The 18,268-nt window shown below is 40.2% G+C and overlaps 1 protein-coding gene across 4 annotated transcripts in view; it reads right to left on the reverse strand.

Moving 5' to 3' along the window:
- Positions 1 to 18,268, reverse strand: part of LOC126355792 (uncharacterized) — a 171,909-nt gene that overhangs the window by 38,083 nt on the left and 115,558 nt on the right. For all 4 annotated transcript variants that reach the window (XM_050006202.1, XM_050006201.1, XM_050006200.1 and 1 more), the window contains one exon: positions 4,542 to 4,795. In XM_050006202.1, coding sequence (XP_049862159.1) covers positions 4,542 to 4,795 — 254 coding nt within the window. The remainder of the gene's footprint in view (positions 1 to 4,541; positions 4,796 to 18,268) is intronic.

Here is an 18,268-nt window from a genome sequence, read left to right on the forward strand (position 1 = left end):
GGGAGAAGAGAAGTTTGTGGCACAACTTGACTAGAAGAAGGGATCGGTTGGTAGGACATGTTCTGAGGCATCAAGGGATCACCAATTTAGTATTGGAGGGCAGTGTGGAGGGTAAAAATCGTAGAGGGAGACCAAGAGATGAATACACTAAATAGATACAGAAGGATGTAGGTTGCAGTAGGTACTGGGAGATGAAGAAGCTTGCACAGGATAGAGTAGCGTGGAGAGCTGCATCAAACCAGTCTCAGGACGGAAGACCACAACAACATAGTATATTAAAATATTTTTATGCTACATTTTTGTATTTCAATGCACATGACTTGTCATATATATACTTCCCGGGACTGGATCAGACTCTGAATGTGGCTCTCCAGCAGGGATACGACTTCCTAAAATCCTGCCCCGAAATGAGATCCATCCTTCATGAAATCCTCCCCACTCCACCAAGAGTGTCTTTCTGCCGTCCACCTAACCTTTGTAACCTCTGGGTTCATCCCTATGAAATCCCCAAACACCTTCCCTACCCTCTGGTTCCTACCCTTGTAACCGCCCCCGGTGTAAAACCTGTCCTATGCACCCTCCCACCACCACCTACTCCAGTCCTGTAACCCGGAAGGTGTACACGATCAAAGGAAGAGCCACATGTGAAAGCACCCATGTGATTTACCAACTGACCTGTCTACACTGTGACGCTTTCTATGTGGGAATGACCAGCAACAAACTGTCCATTCGCATGAATGGACACAGGCAGACAGTGTTTGTTGGTAATGAGGATCACCCTGTGGCTAAACATGCCTTGATGCACGGCCAGCACATCTTGGCACAGTGTTACACCATCCGGGTTATCTGGATACTTCCCACCAACACCAACCTATCCGAACTCCGGAGATGGGAACTTGCTCTTCAATATATCCTCTCTTCTCGTTATCCACCAGGCCTTAATCTCCGCTAATTTCAAGTTGCCGCCACTCATACCTCACCTGTCATTCAACATAATCTTTGCCTCCAAACTTCCGCCTTGACTGACATCTCTGCCCAAACTCTTTGCCTTTACAAATGTCTGCGTGTGTCTGTGTATGTGCGGATGGATATGTGTGTGTGTGCGAGTATATACCTATCCTTTTTTCCCCCTAAGGTAAGTCTTTCCGCTCCCGGGATTGGAATGACTCCTTACCCTCTCCCTTAAAACCCACATCCTTTCATCTTTCCTTTTCCTTTCCTCTTTCCTGACAAAGCAGCCGCCGGTTGCGAAAGCTCGAAATTCTGTGTGTGTGTTTGTGTGTTTTATTCATTGTGCCTATCTAACAGCGCTTTCCCGCTTGGTAAGTCTTGGAATCTTTGTTTTTAATATTGTTCACTGTACAATACACAGCGCTTTCCCGCTTGGTAAGTCTTGGAATCTTTGTTTTTAATATTGTTCACTGTACAATACAATATTCTTGGGTCCAAAATAAATAAATGAATAAATATTAACAAAGTAGTTGCTAGTAACACTATCATACTTTTATAGTTTTGGCACTAATTAAAAGTTCATTAGGTTACATTATGTAACTATGGTATTGAAGTTCTGGTTACAAGATAAATAATTTAGGAGTAAAGGCAGCAAGTCACCAAATAGTAGAGGTGTTGAGACATTGATAGGTACACAGACAAAGCTGAAAACTTTGCTAGCTATCACATGACTCTGTTCTTGAGCTAAATTGCACGTACTCTCTCTCTCTCTCTCTCTCTCTCTCTCTCTCTCTCTCTCTCTCTCTCTGTCTCTCTCTCTCTCTCTCTCTCACACACACACACACATACAAACAAACAAACATCATCTGCATGGCTATATTGCGCCAACTGAATGCACTGTGGTAGACATGCAGTACTGCAGGTAGACATGTGCGAGAGGTTGTGTCGGGTGTAGTGAGCAAGGAGAGGGAGGAACAGGGAGTGGACCTGACATTATTGGTATAGGAATAACAAGACTTTGGGATAACTCATTGAATATCCTATATTTAATGATAATGAGAATGTCATTTCATAATAAGTTATAATTATACGGTATTTCAAAAAAATTGTAATTATTAACTGTCTAGATCCAGTTTGTTATAAAAATTTAAATACTGTATGTTTGAAGTTTGAAAAACCAATAGCTAAAAAGGTTTTCTGTTCAATATCCTGTGTACAATATATGTGCTGAGAAAGAGATTTATATGGACAAATAAATAAATAAATGTAACTGAATAAGAAGTTGCCATTCATATTCATATCAGTAAAATAAAAAGATAAAAGTAGCCTACATTAAGGAAACATACATACATATTAAGTGTTTGAAATACAACATGTTTTGGCAGCTTCTTATCAAATTTAGTTTTTAGGCATGATAAGTACTCAAATTGAAGAAATTACATTTACAAAATGACAGTTTTAGAATGTTCAGAATGTTTTCCAAAGTTTCAATACAATATTCAGAAAAATTGTGATTAGATATTTCTGCCAGCTGAGTTGGGATACACACTGAAGTAATTAAAGCAGTATATCTCATAGTAGCACCTCTTCTGACTCTAATAATTGACAAACTTTTGAATAGAGCTGCTTTCCCAAAATGTTGAAGTATACAGAAGTTAAACTTTTGCTCAAGAAAAGGTCAAGGTGAGACATGAGAAACTACTGACTTATTTTTGTTTTTCAAACCCCATCAAAAATGCAGGTGAAAGTAGCTGGAATCTAGATCAAGAATTTTTGTGGTACAATATGAGAATATTGTAAGTAAACTAATTGGGTTCGAATGCAGAAAAAGTACTGCAGATGCAGTAAACATCTTTGTCGAAAAGAGTAGCATAGTGTTACATCAAAGGATTAATGTTGCAAGTATCTTTTGTGATATTACTGAGGCCTTCAACTCAGTAAATCGTGCATTGTTTGTCAACAATTACAAATATGTGGGATTAAGAGCGGTATTCTGCAGTGGATCACATCACACCAGCTCAACACAAAGACAAGACTAAGAATACTCGCTTCTTCAAATGCAGTTGTTGTGCCTGGAGGTCCCATAGTAGGTCATGTTCCTGTATCATCTCAATGAATTATCAGTAAATATAAATTCTCTTTCAGTTTGGTTTGGAGGTGATCCACCCATATTATAAAAACCCAACTGGTACTGTTCAAAACCGCACATTAATAAAGCGAGAAGATTAAAATAGATCATAATACTCAAATTATGGAAGAAGTTCATGTGATCAAATTTCTTGGTTTAAATTGGGACAGAAATTTCAGTTAAAATACACATGCTGAATTCATGGCAAACAAATTACTGGTCTGCATTTTCTTTGCAAATATTAGCAAATATTTGTGACATCAAAAGTAAAAAGTAGTGTATCATAATTATTTTCAGTCTGTTATTAGGTAAGGTATATTTCTGCAGGAAAGCTCAAATTGTTAGATACATGTTATAGTATATTAATGTTGTGTTACAAGATTTCTGTTCTCCAGAGTTCCTATTGACTGCGCGTTAGTGATTTTTTGCGCTCAATGCTTATTGTTCTCTCTTCTACCAGTCATTTGTTCATTATCCATTGTCTTACAAAGGAATGAGATGTTAAGGACTCTGTATCAATTCACGGTTGTGTGTGAAAACTTGGGCATGGAGATTGTCATCCGGATTGTTCAAACATTGTCTCAATATTTATGGACTACATAATAAAAGACACCAATTTAGGTATACACTGGTCTACATAATTATTCTTAGATTGAATGAGTGCCAGATTTTCCTTTCAGGATTAAATTTTGTGGCACTGTTTATATTGGCAGTTAAAGTGCAGCAATGTAGAGAGCCTGCAGTGAGTGGTGAGTTTAACTGTGCCAATTCTACTACCTGTTTCAACATTTTTATCCACACCAACCATTCCATATACAATCAAGTGAGCACTGCACCTTGCTCTTCTGTATACTAGCCACTCAAAGGACAGTTCATGTAAATGCATTTCAAAATAATATTCTTTAATGGGATGTACACAGCAAAAACAGACTTCTTTCTCCTAATTGACCCCTTCCTATAAATTTAATAACATTGCAATTTTACATAAATACTACAATTGTTTGATAAAAATCATTTTGACTACACTTTCAACACAGGAAAAAAAGCTAATTATATGCTCCCACACACCAACTATAATGATGTGTTCATATAATGTAATTTTATATAGATACTACAATTATTTGATAAAAATCAAAGGGATGAAAATATACAAAATTCGTAAGCTAGAACATACTCACACGAAGCTACATTATCTAAAAAGGAGGTTTTAGGGACGTTGATGAAGGAATGCTACCATTCTGCATGGATGCTACTATTCTGCAGAAAAATTCATGCAGAATGAACTGATAATTTGAACAAGGTATAAAATCATAATAGCAGTCTTAATGAAATTGTTTACTAACTGTCAGTGAATGGAAAATTATTTTTCATTTTGAAAGCAACTGATCATCTATTCCACATTTTATAACTTTATGTGTAGGAATTATGATTATCCAATATAGTTAATATTATTTCTGCTAACCTGTTCATAGTTTTCCTCTTTCGAGTTATTCACATTTTTCGAATATTCAGACACGTCTCCATAATCAATATCATTCCGCAGGTTGAAAGCAGCAAGGAACTTTTCAGCCTCTTGTTTCATGGAGTGAGCTTTATTGGAATGTGTACTTGGAATGTCTTGCTCTTTCTTCTTCAGAACCACTTTATCCCATTCTCCAACCTTATCCCACCGATGGCGTGCATGACGTGGTCCTCGCAATCCACATGCATCCTTTCCTGGAACAAAAGTCATTCCTTTATGGGTATATTAAATACTATTGCTATACAGAAATATTTACATGGAAATGAAAGGGAACAGAATGAAAAGAAAGAACTAAAGTTACATAGTGATGGTACTGACAGCCTTCTCTTCCAAAATTTCTCACTAATATACCTGTTTTGCAAGGTTTGTTGTTGTCTTCTCTGAGATATTGTTTACATTAGCAGTTATAACTACTATCATATTATGTTTTTAAAGAGGCTTGAAGTTCCTGATTTTTACTCAATAAACTGCCATACTACTTCTGGGAAATCTAAGTATCCAACTGAAATCTTCTAAATGTACAGGGTGGAGCAGAGGAAAACATGTTTTTTGAACCACTAGTAAACGGCAACGAGAGGGGGTATTGACCTTGAAAGAATGTTGCCAGACTGCCCATACAATGTAGTTTCAGTCGCTATGGAGCATTGGAGCATAGAGCATTGTATGTTCGTTGTCGAGCAGTACTTTAGAAACAATGATTCCCTAGTCACAGTGCAATGTGTTTTCCGTCAAAATTTTAGAGTTGGACTGTCGATGTGCAATGCCTGATTGAAATACTATACTCTGATGGGTTGCATCATTTAGAAGCACTGGATCAGTGTTGAAAAAGAAACCACCTGGTCTTCCTGTTCAGTTCATACTCCAGAAAATGTAGACCGATTGAGAACAGCAGTTCTTGCTAGTCCGAAACGATTGGCTAGATGACAGGATACAAGATAATGATCATCCAGCAGCTTAGTGAAGAGGATTTTGTTCAGTGCAGAGAGTTTTGTTGTGTAATGGACGAAATTTTTATGGAAGATGCAGATGCTACAGTTTTCATGAGTGATGAAGCACATTTTCATGTAGATGTTTATGTCAATGTTCAAAATTGTCAGTATTGGGTGCTGGAGAACCCACATTAATTACACCAAAGACCTCTCCACAATTTAAAAGTAACATTGTGGTGCTGCATTTCAAAGATGGGGATTGGTGGACCCTATGTTTTTGAAGAGGAGGGAACTGCAGTTACTGTGACATCAGTGTTCTATGTTAGAATGTTAAACAACTTTCCTTGACTAGAACTTCAAAGGCATCAAGTGAACTGAGAGAAATATGGTTTCAGCAGGATGGTGACACAGCTCACATGGCAAGAGCATCCATGGAAATGGTTCAACAAATGTTCCCAGGACATGTTATTTCGGGATATGGTGATGTTTTCTGGCCCCATCGCTCATACGATTTGTCGATATGTGGCTTCTTTTTGTGGGGATATTTAAAATCACAAGTCTACTTGAACAAACCTCACACAATCAATGGTCTGAAGAATTCCATTCGTCAGGGAATTGAAGCCGTGCTAAATGAAATGTTAGAGAGAGCACTGCGTAACTTTCAGGAGAGGAGCCACATTTGTATCCAGCTAGAAGGACGTCATCTCCAACTCATTATGTAACAAACCTAATTAAAGTACACTCCTGGAAATTGAAATAAGAACACCGTGAATTCATTGCCCCAGGAAGGGGAAACTTTATTGACACATTCCTGGGGTCAGATACATCACATGATCACACTGACAGAACCACAGGCACATAGACACAGGCAACAGAGCATGCACAATGTCGGCACTAGTACAGTGTATATCCACCTTTCGCAGCAATGCAGGCTGCTATTCTCCCATGGAGACGATCGTAGAGATGCTGGATGTAGTCCTGTGGAACGGCTTGCCATGCCATTTCCACCTAGGGCCTCAGTTGGACCAGCGTTCGTGCTGGACGTGCAGACCGCGTGAGACGACGCTTTATCCAGTCACAAACATGCTCAATGGGGGACAGATCCGGAGATCTTGCTGGCCAAGGTAGTTGACTTACACCTTCTAGAGCACGTTGGGTCACACGGGATACATGCGGACGTGCATTGTCCTGTTGGAACAGCAAGTTCCCTTGCCGGTCTAGGAATGGTAGAACGATGGGTTCGATGACGGTTTGGATGTACCGTGCACTATTCAGTGTCCCCTCGACGATCACCAGAGGTGTACGGCCAGTGTAGGAGATCGCTCCCCACACCATGATGCCAGGTGTTGGCCCTGTGTGCCTCGGTCATATGCAGTCCTGATTGTGGCACTCACCTACACGGCGCCAAACACGCATACGACCATCATTGGCACCAAGGCAGAAGCGACTCTCATCGCTGAAGACGACACATCTCCATTCGTCCCTCCATTCACGCCTGTCGCGACACCGCTGGAGGCGGGCTGCACGATGTTGGGGCGTGAGCGGAAGACGGCCTAACGGTGTGCGGGACCGTAGCCCAGCTTCATGGAGACGGTTGCGAATGGTCCTCGCCGATACCCCAGGAGCAACAGTGTCCCTAATTTGCTGGGAAGTGGCGGTGTGGTCCCCTACGGCACTGCGTAGGATCCTACGATCTTGGCGTACATCCGTGCGTCGCTGCGGTCCGGTCCCAGGTCGACGGGCACGTGCACCTTCCGCCGACCACTGGCGACAACATCGATGTACTGTGGAGACCTCACGCCCCACGTGTTGAGCAATTCGGCGGTACGTCCACCCGGCCTCCCGCATGCCCACTATACGCCCTCGCTCAAAGTCCGTCAACTGCACATAAGGTTCACGTCCACGCTGTCGCGGCATGCTACCAGTGTTAAAGACTGCGATGGAGCTCCGTATGCCACGGCAAACTGGCTGACACTGACGGCGGCGGTGCACAAATGCTGCGCAGCTAGCGCCATTCGCCGGCCAACACCGCGGTTCCTGGTGTGTCCGCTGTGCCATGCGTGTGATCATTGCTTGTACAGCCCTCTCGCAGTGTCCGGAGCAAGTATGGTGGGTCTGACACACCGGTGTCAATGTGTTCTTTTTTCCATTTCCAGGAGTGTATGTATATTTCAAAATTGCATTAAAAAATCTATCACTTAATACTTGTTTTTATTTTTATCAAACCATGTCTGAGTCATTCAGTAGTGATAAACATGTGTTTCCTCTGCTCCACCCTGTACAAGTCATCACAGCTAGTTTGACAACATTTTTTCACTTAGCAATTTATTATTTGGCAGCCCTCCCTTACCCTTCATCCCCCTTTTCCTTTGTACACTTCCACCTGAGTCAGTTTTACTACTAATTGTGACACACAGATCTTTCTCTTGGATGCCCCTGGTGCCTCTCTCAGCTATGTATGACAAGCAACAGCTACTAATTGTGGTATGTCCCGTACAGAATTCTTACAGTTGCAGCACCTATGTCAACATGGTGCCCCATGTTGCACCTTATGTTGCTTGTTCCTTAAACCAGTCCTGCATGCACTATCACAGAAATGAATAAGAATCTGAAAAGGGAAAATCTCACACAAAGATAAATAGGAACTAGACTTGGGGAGAATTTACTGAACGAATGTGGGTAAGAATGTGAGGAAAGATGTAGGACATAGACTGATCTCTGACATCGTATGTAAGGAAAGGAGAGATCACCAGCATAGAATAAGTGTGAGATTATGAAACAACAATTGGAGCAAATTGTCTTATGTTGGTAGAGGAGTGAAGGAGTGGAACAATTTGCCAGGAGATACCCACAGTCCATTTCCAGAAAGCATCACTAAATTTAAACACCTGATCAAACATTCACAAAACACCAAAAATTATGGAAAAGAAGATAAAGGTAAATTTACATGTGTATAATTATGTGATACATAGATGTCATATTCACTGTCTTGGCAACAGCCATATTGCCATTATTGTAATTATTATTGTTATGAAAGTTTTTGTAATATCTTCAGCATGTGTTGTTCCCAGCCAGATGTAAGAGAGGAACTGGTCAGGCTAGATAAATAATAAATAAATAAAAATATTTGTGTGGAAACAGAAATGATTTAATTTTCCAAACAGTTGTGCTAAATTTGGAGCACATCTGTATTCTGAGGAAAATACTTGCTCCCACATATAGCATGTTCACTAAGTCCAAATGATGCGATGTTTTTCTCAGCATGACTGATAGAAGATATAGGCCTGCTGTTAGACTTTTCTGTTTAGAAAACCTAAAATCATCACTTCCAGCATCCTACGAAAATGACTAAGCCAGTTGTTGATCAATGTAAAGTCCAGTTAGGAATAACAACAATATTATGAAAGTGTAGAATGATACTCACCATAAAGATGACCATTGAATTGCTGGCACAAGAAAAAACTGTTGCACATTTAGTTTTCAACCAGATCCTTCTTCAGAAATGAAAAGAAAACACACATTCACACAAGCATGCACACCTCACACACACATAACTGCTCTGGCCAGCACCAGTGAGTATCAATCTATCTTTTTCATAATGCTGTTAAGTCAGTTATTGAAATATTATGCAGAAAAATGCAATAGGCAGTCTGGATGGACACCTGAAAATATGTGTTGTATAATGTGATGAGTCTACAAATACAGTAACACAACCGTGGCAATACTGCAGCCATGAGATTATTCTGAATCCTACTCTTATAAATAAGTATATTAATAAGAAATAGAAGTTACTTTAAAATGTTTCTTCTTGTTATACATATAATTTAGGTTACTTGCACTTGGGTGTTAGTGTCATGCTAAATAAGTGAAAACAGTGTGAAAAGTATATTTTTCTTCTGTTGTCTACAGTTATATTTTTAGGCCTTATTGTACAATTAGAATCATATGAAAAGAGTAAGGATTTTATCAAACAAGATCAGGTGTTGATAGTTGGAGGAGCCAGAAACAACCTGGCTAAAAACAAAAAAAATACAATAGCAGAGTTTACCTGGACAAAATAGGAACAGCTACTTAGGACACAAATATGGGTTTTGAGAAGATTCTGTGGTGCCATGACCAGCACTGGGTTGACTCTGACATTAAGCAAGTGAACATGGAGTTGAGGAGCTCCTTCAGATGGACGTAAAATCTCATATTTACATCATTTGAGTAGTTGCAATAGGAAGATGGTGATATAATTATCATGGCTTGCAGGCATAAGGGGATCCATCAGCACACAACCCTGTAGTTGTTGGAGTCAGATGAGATAGCAACTTTAGGGAAAACTCAGTCAGACAGTATTAAAGGAATTTAAATTGAAAGAGACTCCTACTTCATCTTGCAGTAATAAAGGGAAAGGTGAAATCATTTTGCTTCATCAGAATATTAGGAAACTATTTGGTAATTTTTTTGCAAGATATTAATAGTTAGAAAGAAACTGATGTCATTTGTCTGATTGAACATAATGTAACCACAGGGGTAGAACATATTAATGTAAGTGGTTATAAATGAACTGCACATTCATGTAGATCCAACATGGAGAATGGAGCAACTGTCACATTCATAAAACATGGATATAAATAAAAAACTGTAAAAATACATAAATTTGGTATATATTAGGATATAGAAGCATCTGCTTATAAGTTAATGTTGGGAAATGTGGTATTTGTGATTTTTACGGCATACTAGTCTCCACTGGTTGACTGGGAAATTTTTGAGATAAATTTAGATGGTTTATTGTGCAGTATATCAGACAAAAAAGGTACAGGGTGATTCAAAAAGAATACCACAACTTTAAAAATGTGTATTTAATGAAAGAAACATAATATAACCTTCTGTTATACATCATTACAAAGAGTATTTAAAAAGGTTTTTTTTTCACTCAAAAACTAGTTCAGAGATGTTCAATATGGCCCCCTCCAGACACTCGAGCAATATCAACCTGATACTCCAAATCGTTCCACACTCTCTGTAGCATATCAGGCGCAACAGTTTGGGTAGCTGCTGTTATTTCTCGTTTCAAACCATTAATGGTGGCTGGGAGAGATGGCCGAGACACCATATCTTTAACATACCCCCACAAGAAAAAATCGCAGGGGGTAAGATCAGGGCTTCTTGGAGGCCAGTGATGAAGTGCTCTGTCACGGGCTGCCTGGCGGCCAATCCATCGCCTCGGGTAGTTGACGTTCAGGTAGTTAGGGACAGATAAGTGCCAATGTGGTGGTGCTCCAGCTTGCTGAAATATGAATTGTTGTGCTTCTTGTTCGAGCTGAGGGAACAGCCAATTCTCTAACACCTCCAGATACTGTAGTCCAGTTACAGCAGCACCTTCGAAGAAAAAGGGACCGAAAACTTTATTGGTCAACAGCGCCTCAAGTGAACAAATGTACAACTAAATGAAACTTTATAGCTCCCTTAATTCGCCGACAGATAGTGCTCAGCTCTGCCTTTTGTCGTTGCAGAGTTTTAAATTCCTAAAGTTGTGGTATTCTTTTTGAATCACTCTGTATAATTGGATAGATAAAAAAATCTACCAACTTAGTAATTAGATTGATAAAAAAATCTACCCATCAGTGGGTGGGAGGAGAAAACACATACAAAAGTTAAGGAAATGTGCAAGTTTTCAAAACCAGTGGCTCCTTCTTCTGGTTGTAGGGGAAGAGCTGAAGGAAAAGGACTGGCAAGGATTAGGAAATTGAGAGAGCTACAGAAAAATTGTCTAGAACCCCGGGTCAGGGAAGATGTCTGACAGGATGAGAAGGAAAGAGTGATTGGTGGGCACATCAGATTAGATTTGAAAACTAGAGAACTTGGGGGTGAAAAATATTGATGGTAGGCAATGAAAACCTGGTAACTCCATCTGTCTGTGAAAACATTGTAATTCCAGTAACCAGTAACTCCATAGTTAAAGAGAGATTTGAAAGGGTATGGATTTCTCTAATCTCTCAATAACTAGACTTCTACTATACAGCTGCAAATGCAGAAACTTAATCACTTTATATTATTTTTTAAGAAGCCATTTTTCCACCTCCTGCAAAATTTAACAAAATGGAGTTATAAGGTTTTCATTGCCTGCCATGGAAATGACAATAAGCAAGACAAAGATTACTAGACTTAATAAGAGAGGAAAGCTAAGTGTATTATGAATGAAAGACAAGTTAAGAGGGGGAGGGGGGGCAGGGAAAATAGATAGGTCAGAAAATAAAAAATAAAGATAGCTAAAAGTAGATGCAAAAAGGAGTAGTTACTGAAAAGACATGCTGATACTGTAAAATATAGTGATAAATTAAGGCCAGGTGGGTGGCGAGAACTAAGTATATGTTGTAACACCAGTTCCATCCTGTGGAGTTCTGAGAAACTGGTGCCTGGCGACTGCAGAGACTTATCCCTTGCATGCTTCCCGTGACACTTGCAATCCCAACTGTCCACAATTCTACATATGTAATGTACCTTATAGACATTTGCCCATTCACTCATTACTCGCGCATGCTTTGGTGATTCCCATAAGACTTAGTCATCATTTATTCCAAGGAAAAGCTGCACGGTCAACAACAGTAATCTATTCTTTCGAGAACAGTTACTGTCTTCATATATATAATGATGTAAATAAAATAGAAAGAAACTTCCTCATGGGAAAAATATATTAAAAACAAAGATTCCAAGACTTACCAAGCGGAGAAGCGCCGGTAGACAGGCACAATAAAATAACACACAAACAGAATTTCTAGCTTTCGCAACCAACAGTTGCTTCTTCAGGAAAGAGGGAAGGAGAGGGAAAGACGAAAGGATGTGGGTTTTAAGGGAGAGGGTAAGGAGTCATTCCAATCCCGGGAGTGGAAAGCCTTACCTTAGGGGGAAAAAAGGATCGGTATATACTCGCGCGCGCACACACACACACACACACACACACACACACACACACACACATATCCATCCATACATATACAGACACAAGCAGACATATTTACAGGCAAAGAGTTTGGGCAGAGATGTCAGTCGAGGCGGAAGTACAGAGGCAAAGATGATGTTGAATGACAGGTGAGGTATGAGTGGCGGCAACTTGAAATTAGTGGAGATTGAGGCCTGGTGGATAATGAGAAGAGAGGATATATTGAAGGGCAAGTTCCCATCTCCAGAGTTCGGATAGGTTGGTGTTGGTGGGAAGTATCCAGATAACCCGGACGGTGTAACACTGTGCCAAGATGTGCTGGCTGTGCACCAAGGCAAGTTTAGCCACAGGGTGATCCTCATTACCAAAAAACACTGTCTGCCTGTGTCCATTCATGTGAATGGACAGTTTGTTGCTGGTCATTCCCACACAGAAAGTGTCACAGTGTAGGCAGGTCAGTTGGTAAATCACGTGGGTGCTTTCACACGTGGCTCTTCCTTTGATCGTGTACACCTTCCGGGTTACAGGACCGGAGTAGGTGGTGGTGGGAGGGTGCATAGGACAGGTTTTACACCGGGGGCGGTTACAAGGGTAGGAGCCAGAGGGTATGGAAGGTGATTTGGGGATTTCATAGGGATGAACCAAGAGATTATGAAGGTTAGGTGGACGGCGGAAAGATACTCTTGGTGGAGTGGGGAGGATTTCATGACTCCATTATGACAGCTGCCACCCATTCCATATCAAACGGTCCCTTCCCTACAGCCTAGGCCTTCGTGGCAAACGAATCTGCTCCAGTCCTGAATCCTTGAACCATTACACCAACAACCTGAAAACAGCTTTCGCATCCCGCAACTACCCTCCCGACCTAGTACAGAAGCAAATAACCAGAGCCACTTCCTCATCCCCTCAAACCCAGAACCTCTCACAGAAGAACCCCAAAAGTGCCCTACTTGTGACAGGATACTTCCCGGGACTGGATCAGACTTTGAATGTGGCTCTCCAGCAGGGATAAGACTTCCTAAAATCCTGCCCCGAAATGAGATCCATCCTTCATGAAATCCTCCCCACTCCACCAAGAGTGTCTTTCCGCCGTCCACCTAACCTTCATAACCTCTTGGTTCATCCCTATGAAATCCCCAAACCACCATTCCCTACCCTCTGGCTCCTACCCTTGTAACCGCCCCCGGTGTAAAACCTGTCCTATGCACCCTCCCACCACCACCTACTCCAGTCCTGTAACCCAGAAGGTGTACATGATCAAAGGCAGAGCCACGTGTGAAAGCACCCATGTGATTTACCAACTGACCTGCCTACACTGTGACGCTTTCTATGTGGGAATGACCAGCAACAAACTGTCCATTCGCATGAATGGACACAGGCAGACAGTGTTTGTTGGTAATGAGGATCACCCTGTGGCTAAACATGCATTGGTGCACGGCCACCACATCTTGGCACAGTGTTACACTGTCCGGGTTATCTGGATACTTCCCACCAACACCAACCTATCCGAACTCCGTTATCCACCAGGTCTCAATCTCCGCTAATTTCAAGTTGCCGCCGCTCATACCTCACCTGTCATTCAACATCATCTTTGCCTCTGCACTTCCGCCTCGACTGACATCTCTGCCCAAACTTTTTGCCTGTAAATATGTCTGCTTGTGTCTGTATATGTATGGATGGATATGTGTGAGTGTGTGTGTGTGTGTGTGTGTGTGTGTGTGTGTGTGTGTATGTGTGTGTGTGTGCACGCGAGTATATACCTATCCTTTTTTTCCCCCTAAGGTAAGTCTTTCCGCTCCCGGGATTGGAATGACTCCTTATCCTCTCCCTTAAAACCCACATCCTTTCGTCTTTCCCTCTTTCCTGAAGAAGCAACCATCGGTTGCGAAAGCTAGTAATTCTGTGCGTGTGTTTGTGTGTTTTGTTCATTGTGCCTGTCTGCCGGCACTTTCCCGCTTGGTATGTCTTGGAAAATATATATATATATATATATATATATATATATATATATATATATATATATATATATATAGTCTACCCAGTCATTGACCTTCGTCTGTGTGAAATGCACAGGTTGCCCAAACTCTTACGGGAATCGCCAAAGCGTGCACGAGTAATGAGTGAATGGGCAAATGTCTATAAGGTGAATTACATATGTAGAATTGTGGACAGTTGGGAATGCGAGTCTCACGGGAGGTGTGCAAGGGTTAAGTCTCTGCAGTCATGCTATTCATTTGTGTCCTTGGTGGCTCAGATGGATAGAGCGCCTGCCATGTAAGCAGGTGATCCCGGGTTCGAGCCCAGTCGGGGCACAGATTTTCAGCTGTCCACATTGAGGTATATCAACAACACCTGTCGGCAGCTGAGTGTTTCAGTTAGTTATCATTTAAATCTACTGAAACTGCAGTGTGTGAGTGCATAAATACGATATGAGATCAGTTACATAAAAAACACCCATAACATGCATATTTATGGATCTGTCAAGGGCTTTTGACACTGTTGACCACAAAATATTGCTGGACAAAATAGAACACTATGTTATCAGAGGAATTGCAAACAATTGGATCACTTCATTCCTAACCAGTCAGATGCAGAGAGTCAGCATGAAATACACTAATAGACAAACCAACTCAATAACCGAAATCCTATTGAGTAATAAAACTGTAAAGCAAGGTGTACCACAAGGCCAGTATTGGGACCTCTACTTTTCCTCCTGTATATTAATGACTTGAGCCTGAATGTGGATGCACACAAAACAATAATATTTGCTGATAACACAACTATACTCCTCAAAGGGGAAAATACAGAAGCTGTGCAAAATGCTGTGAAATTGGCCACTGAACAACTCAGCAAATGGGCTAAAATCAACAGATTAACTATCTACACCAAAAAGGACAGCTTCCATGAACTTTCACACATCACAAAATGCAGCTGCTTGTCACTGTAAATAACCAGCCAATAGATACTGACACCGTTTTCAAATTCCTGGGTCTGTGGGTTTATGATAACCTGAAATGGAATACACATACAGGAAAGGTAAATGCCAGAATTAGTACTGGCAGTTCTGCATTGAGTGTACTGAAATCATGTGCTAGCCTGAAAACATTAACCAGTACATACTTCGCTTACATACGAGCCCACCTAAAATATGATGTGATATTCTGGGGAAATTCTCCAACTGCCCTGAGCACATTCAAAATTCACTTCCTTGTTGAATTCCTAACAATATCCATGTCTCTGATGAATACTTGCCATTCACAACAATGTATTTGGTTCTATTACTTAAAAAAGTCTTTAAGCCACTCATGTATCTGGGACCCTAATCTGTAAATGTGAACATTCATTAACAGTCTACAGAGTGACACCATATCAAATGCTTTCCAGAAACCTAGGAATAAGGAATCTGCCTGTTGACCATCATTAATGATTGTCAAGATATCATGTGAGAAAAGGTCAAGCTGAGTTTCACATGCGTAACATTTTTAAATCTGTGCTGATTTGTGGACAGAAGCTTTTCTGTCTCAAGGAAGTTTATTATGTTTGAACTTGGAATATGTTCAAGATACTGATCCCAAGGATATGGGTCTTATACAGGAGTCACCTGAACTTTTTTCCAGTCACAAGTTTGTTTGTGTGGCCATCCTCCACAGCAGTACAGAAATACTTGTTTTGTCAATAAAACTGCGGTTTCCTGCTGCCACTTAATTTATTTTTCCCGGATGTGTTTCGCCTTTTTCTTGTTCTAAGGCATCATCAGTGGGATCTATAACAATACAGTTTTGTTATTTTTGGATTATCAAACAGTTCACATTGTGATTTTTATGTAAAGAAGTAAGTAATTACTTTTTTACAAAAAAACTATAATGACAGAGTTTTGTTATTTTTAGGTTATCAAACAGTTCATGTTGAGACCTTTTATGTAAAAAAGTAATTGCAATGTGAACTGTTTGATAATCTAAAAATAACAAAACTGTATTGTTATAGATCCCACTGCTTCTGCCTTAGAACAAGGAAAAGGCAAAATGCGTCTGGAAAAAATAAATTAAGTGGCAGCAAGGAAAGGCAGTTTTATTTACAAAACAAGTATTTTCTCCTGTCATTGGGACTTTGTACTGGGCAGAAGATCCACAATAAGTGCAAGATTAGCAAAGGGCCAATGCCATAGAGTACTCTCGGTAAAACCGAATTGGGACACCATCTGCCCCTGTCAACTTATCTCTTTTCAACTATTTCAGTTGCTTCTCAGTGTCAGAGATGCCTATTGCTATGTCCTCCATATGAGAATTCGTGTGATTATCCTCCTGCATGAACAATTTTTTAAATGTGTTTTGCTGTGTTTTATTGCTGAACCAGACTGGTTCTGGAGTAACTGGATAGAAGACTTGACCTGCTTAGTGATTTTATGTAGGTTCAGGCAGTAGGGGTACTTGGATTTTGCTGTTGGGAGAGCTTGCAGTAAGCTTTAAAATGTCTTTGGGGGTGGTGACCCCACCATAATAATAGCCTATGTACAAGTATGGTTCTTTGCAAAACTGAAGAAGTATCATACCATTCCCAACCCAGCATTGACTGGATACAGGGTACCAGGATAGATGATAGGACTGATGGAACTGGAGTTGGACAACTACAATGTAAGTTTACTGACAAAAGTGAAAAATTAAGTTAATGGTTTTAATGCTTCAGCTATTCTACATGGTCGCCCAACATTTGAGTACAACACATTTTGGATGTTGCCAAAAGCTTCCACAGTGCAAAAAATTTAGAAACTAAAAAATTTTGTGTAGAGCAACATATGGAAGCATGTGCCACTGAACTTAAACTAAAGGATGGCACTTTCATAATTGTAACAGTGTATAGGTCCCCCTCAGGGAATTTCCAGCTATTTCTGGAAAACTTGGATGCTTTGTTGTGCTATCTGTCAGACAGGGGGAAGCAAATTATCATTTGTGGGGATTTCAATGTTGATTCCCTGAAAGAGTGTAATAGGAAGAATGACCTTTTAGTATTACTCAGTTCTTTCAATTTGAGCTCCGTCATTGATTTTCCTACTCGGATAACAAAGAACAGCAGTACATTGATAGATAACTTTTTTATAGACCAAGATAAGTTTAAGGACATAAATGCTTATCCTGTTGAGAATGGTCTTTCAGATCATAGTGCACAGCTTGTTACAGTACATGACATAGCTCCATGCAGTATAATAAATCAGACTTTCAAAGCAGTGCGTTCAATTAACAATATAAATATTGCAAACTTTAGGGAAAGCCTACAGCAGCTAGACTGGGATGAAGTGTATAAGGAACCCGATGCAAACTTGAAATATAACTTATTTCACAATACATTTTTAAGGCTATTTGAAAATTGTTTTCCCAAGAAAATAGTTAAACATAATTCCAAGAAAACGTATAAAAAACCTTGGCTAACTAAAGGAATAAGAATATCTTGCAACCGCAAAAGAGAACTGTATCTAACAGCAAGATGGAGTACTGACCCCGAAATTGTTCAATATTATAAAAACTATTGTGCGGTACTAAGAAAAGTTATTAAAAAGTCCAGAAGCATGTGTATCATGTCTGAGATCAGTAACTCTGATAATAAAATTAAAGCAATTTGGAATATTATTGAAAGGGAAACAGGGCAACCAAGAGCACAGGAAGACTTTAGTGCAATAAAATTGAATGACAAGTGCACTAACAAACAATCAGAAATTGAAAATATTTTGAATAATCATTTTTTAAATGTTGTGGAGAAAATAGGATCTAGATCTTCACTAGAAGAGGCAAGGCTATTAATAGAAGAGGCGATACCTG

This window comes from Schistocerca gregaria, chromosome 3, assembly GCF_023897955.1.
Source record: "Schistocerca gregaria isolate iqSchGreg1 chromosome 3, iqSchGreg1.2, whole genome shotgun sequence".
NCBI classification, from domain to species: Eukaryota; Metazoa; Arthropoda; class Insecta; order Orthoptera; family Acrididae; genus Schistocerca; species Schistocerca gregaria.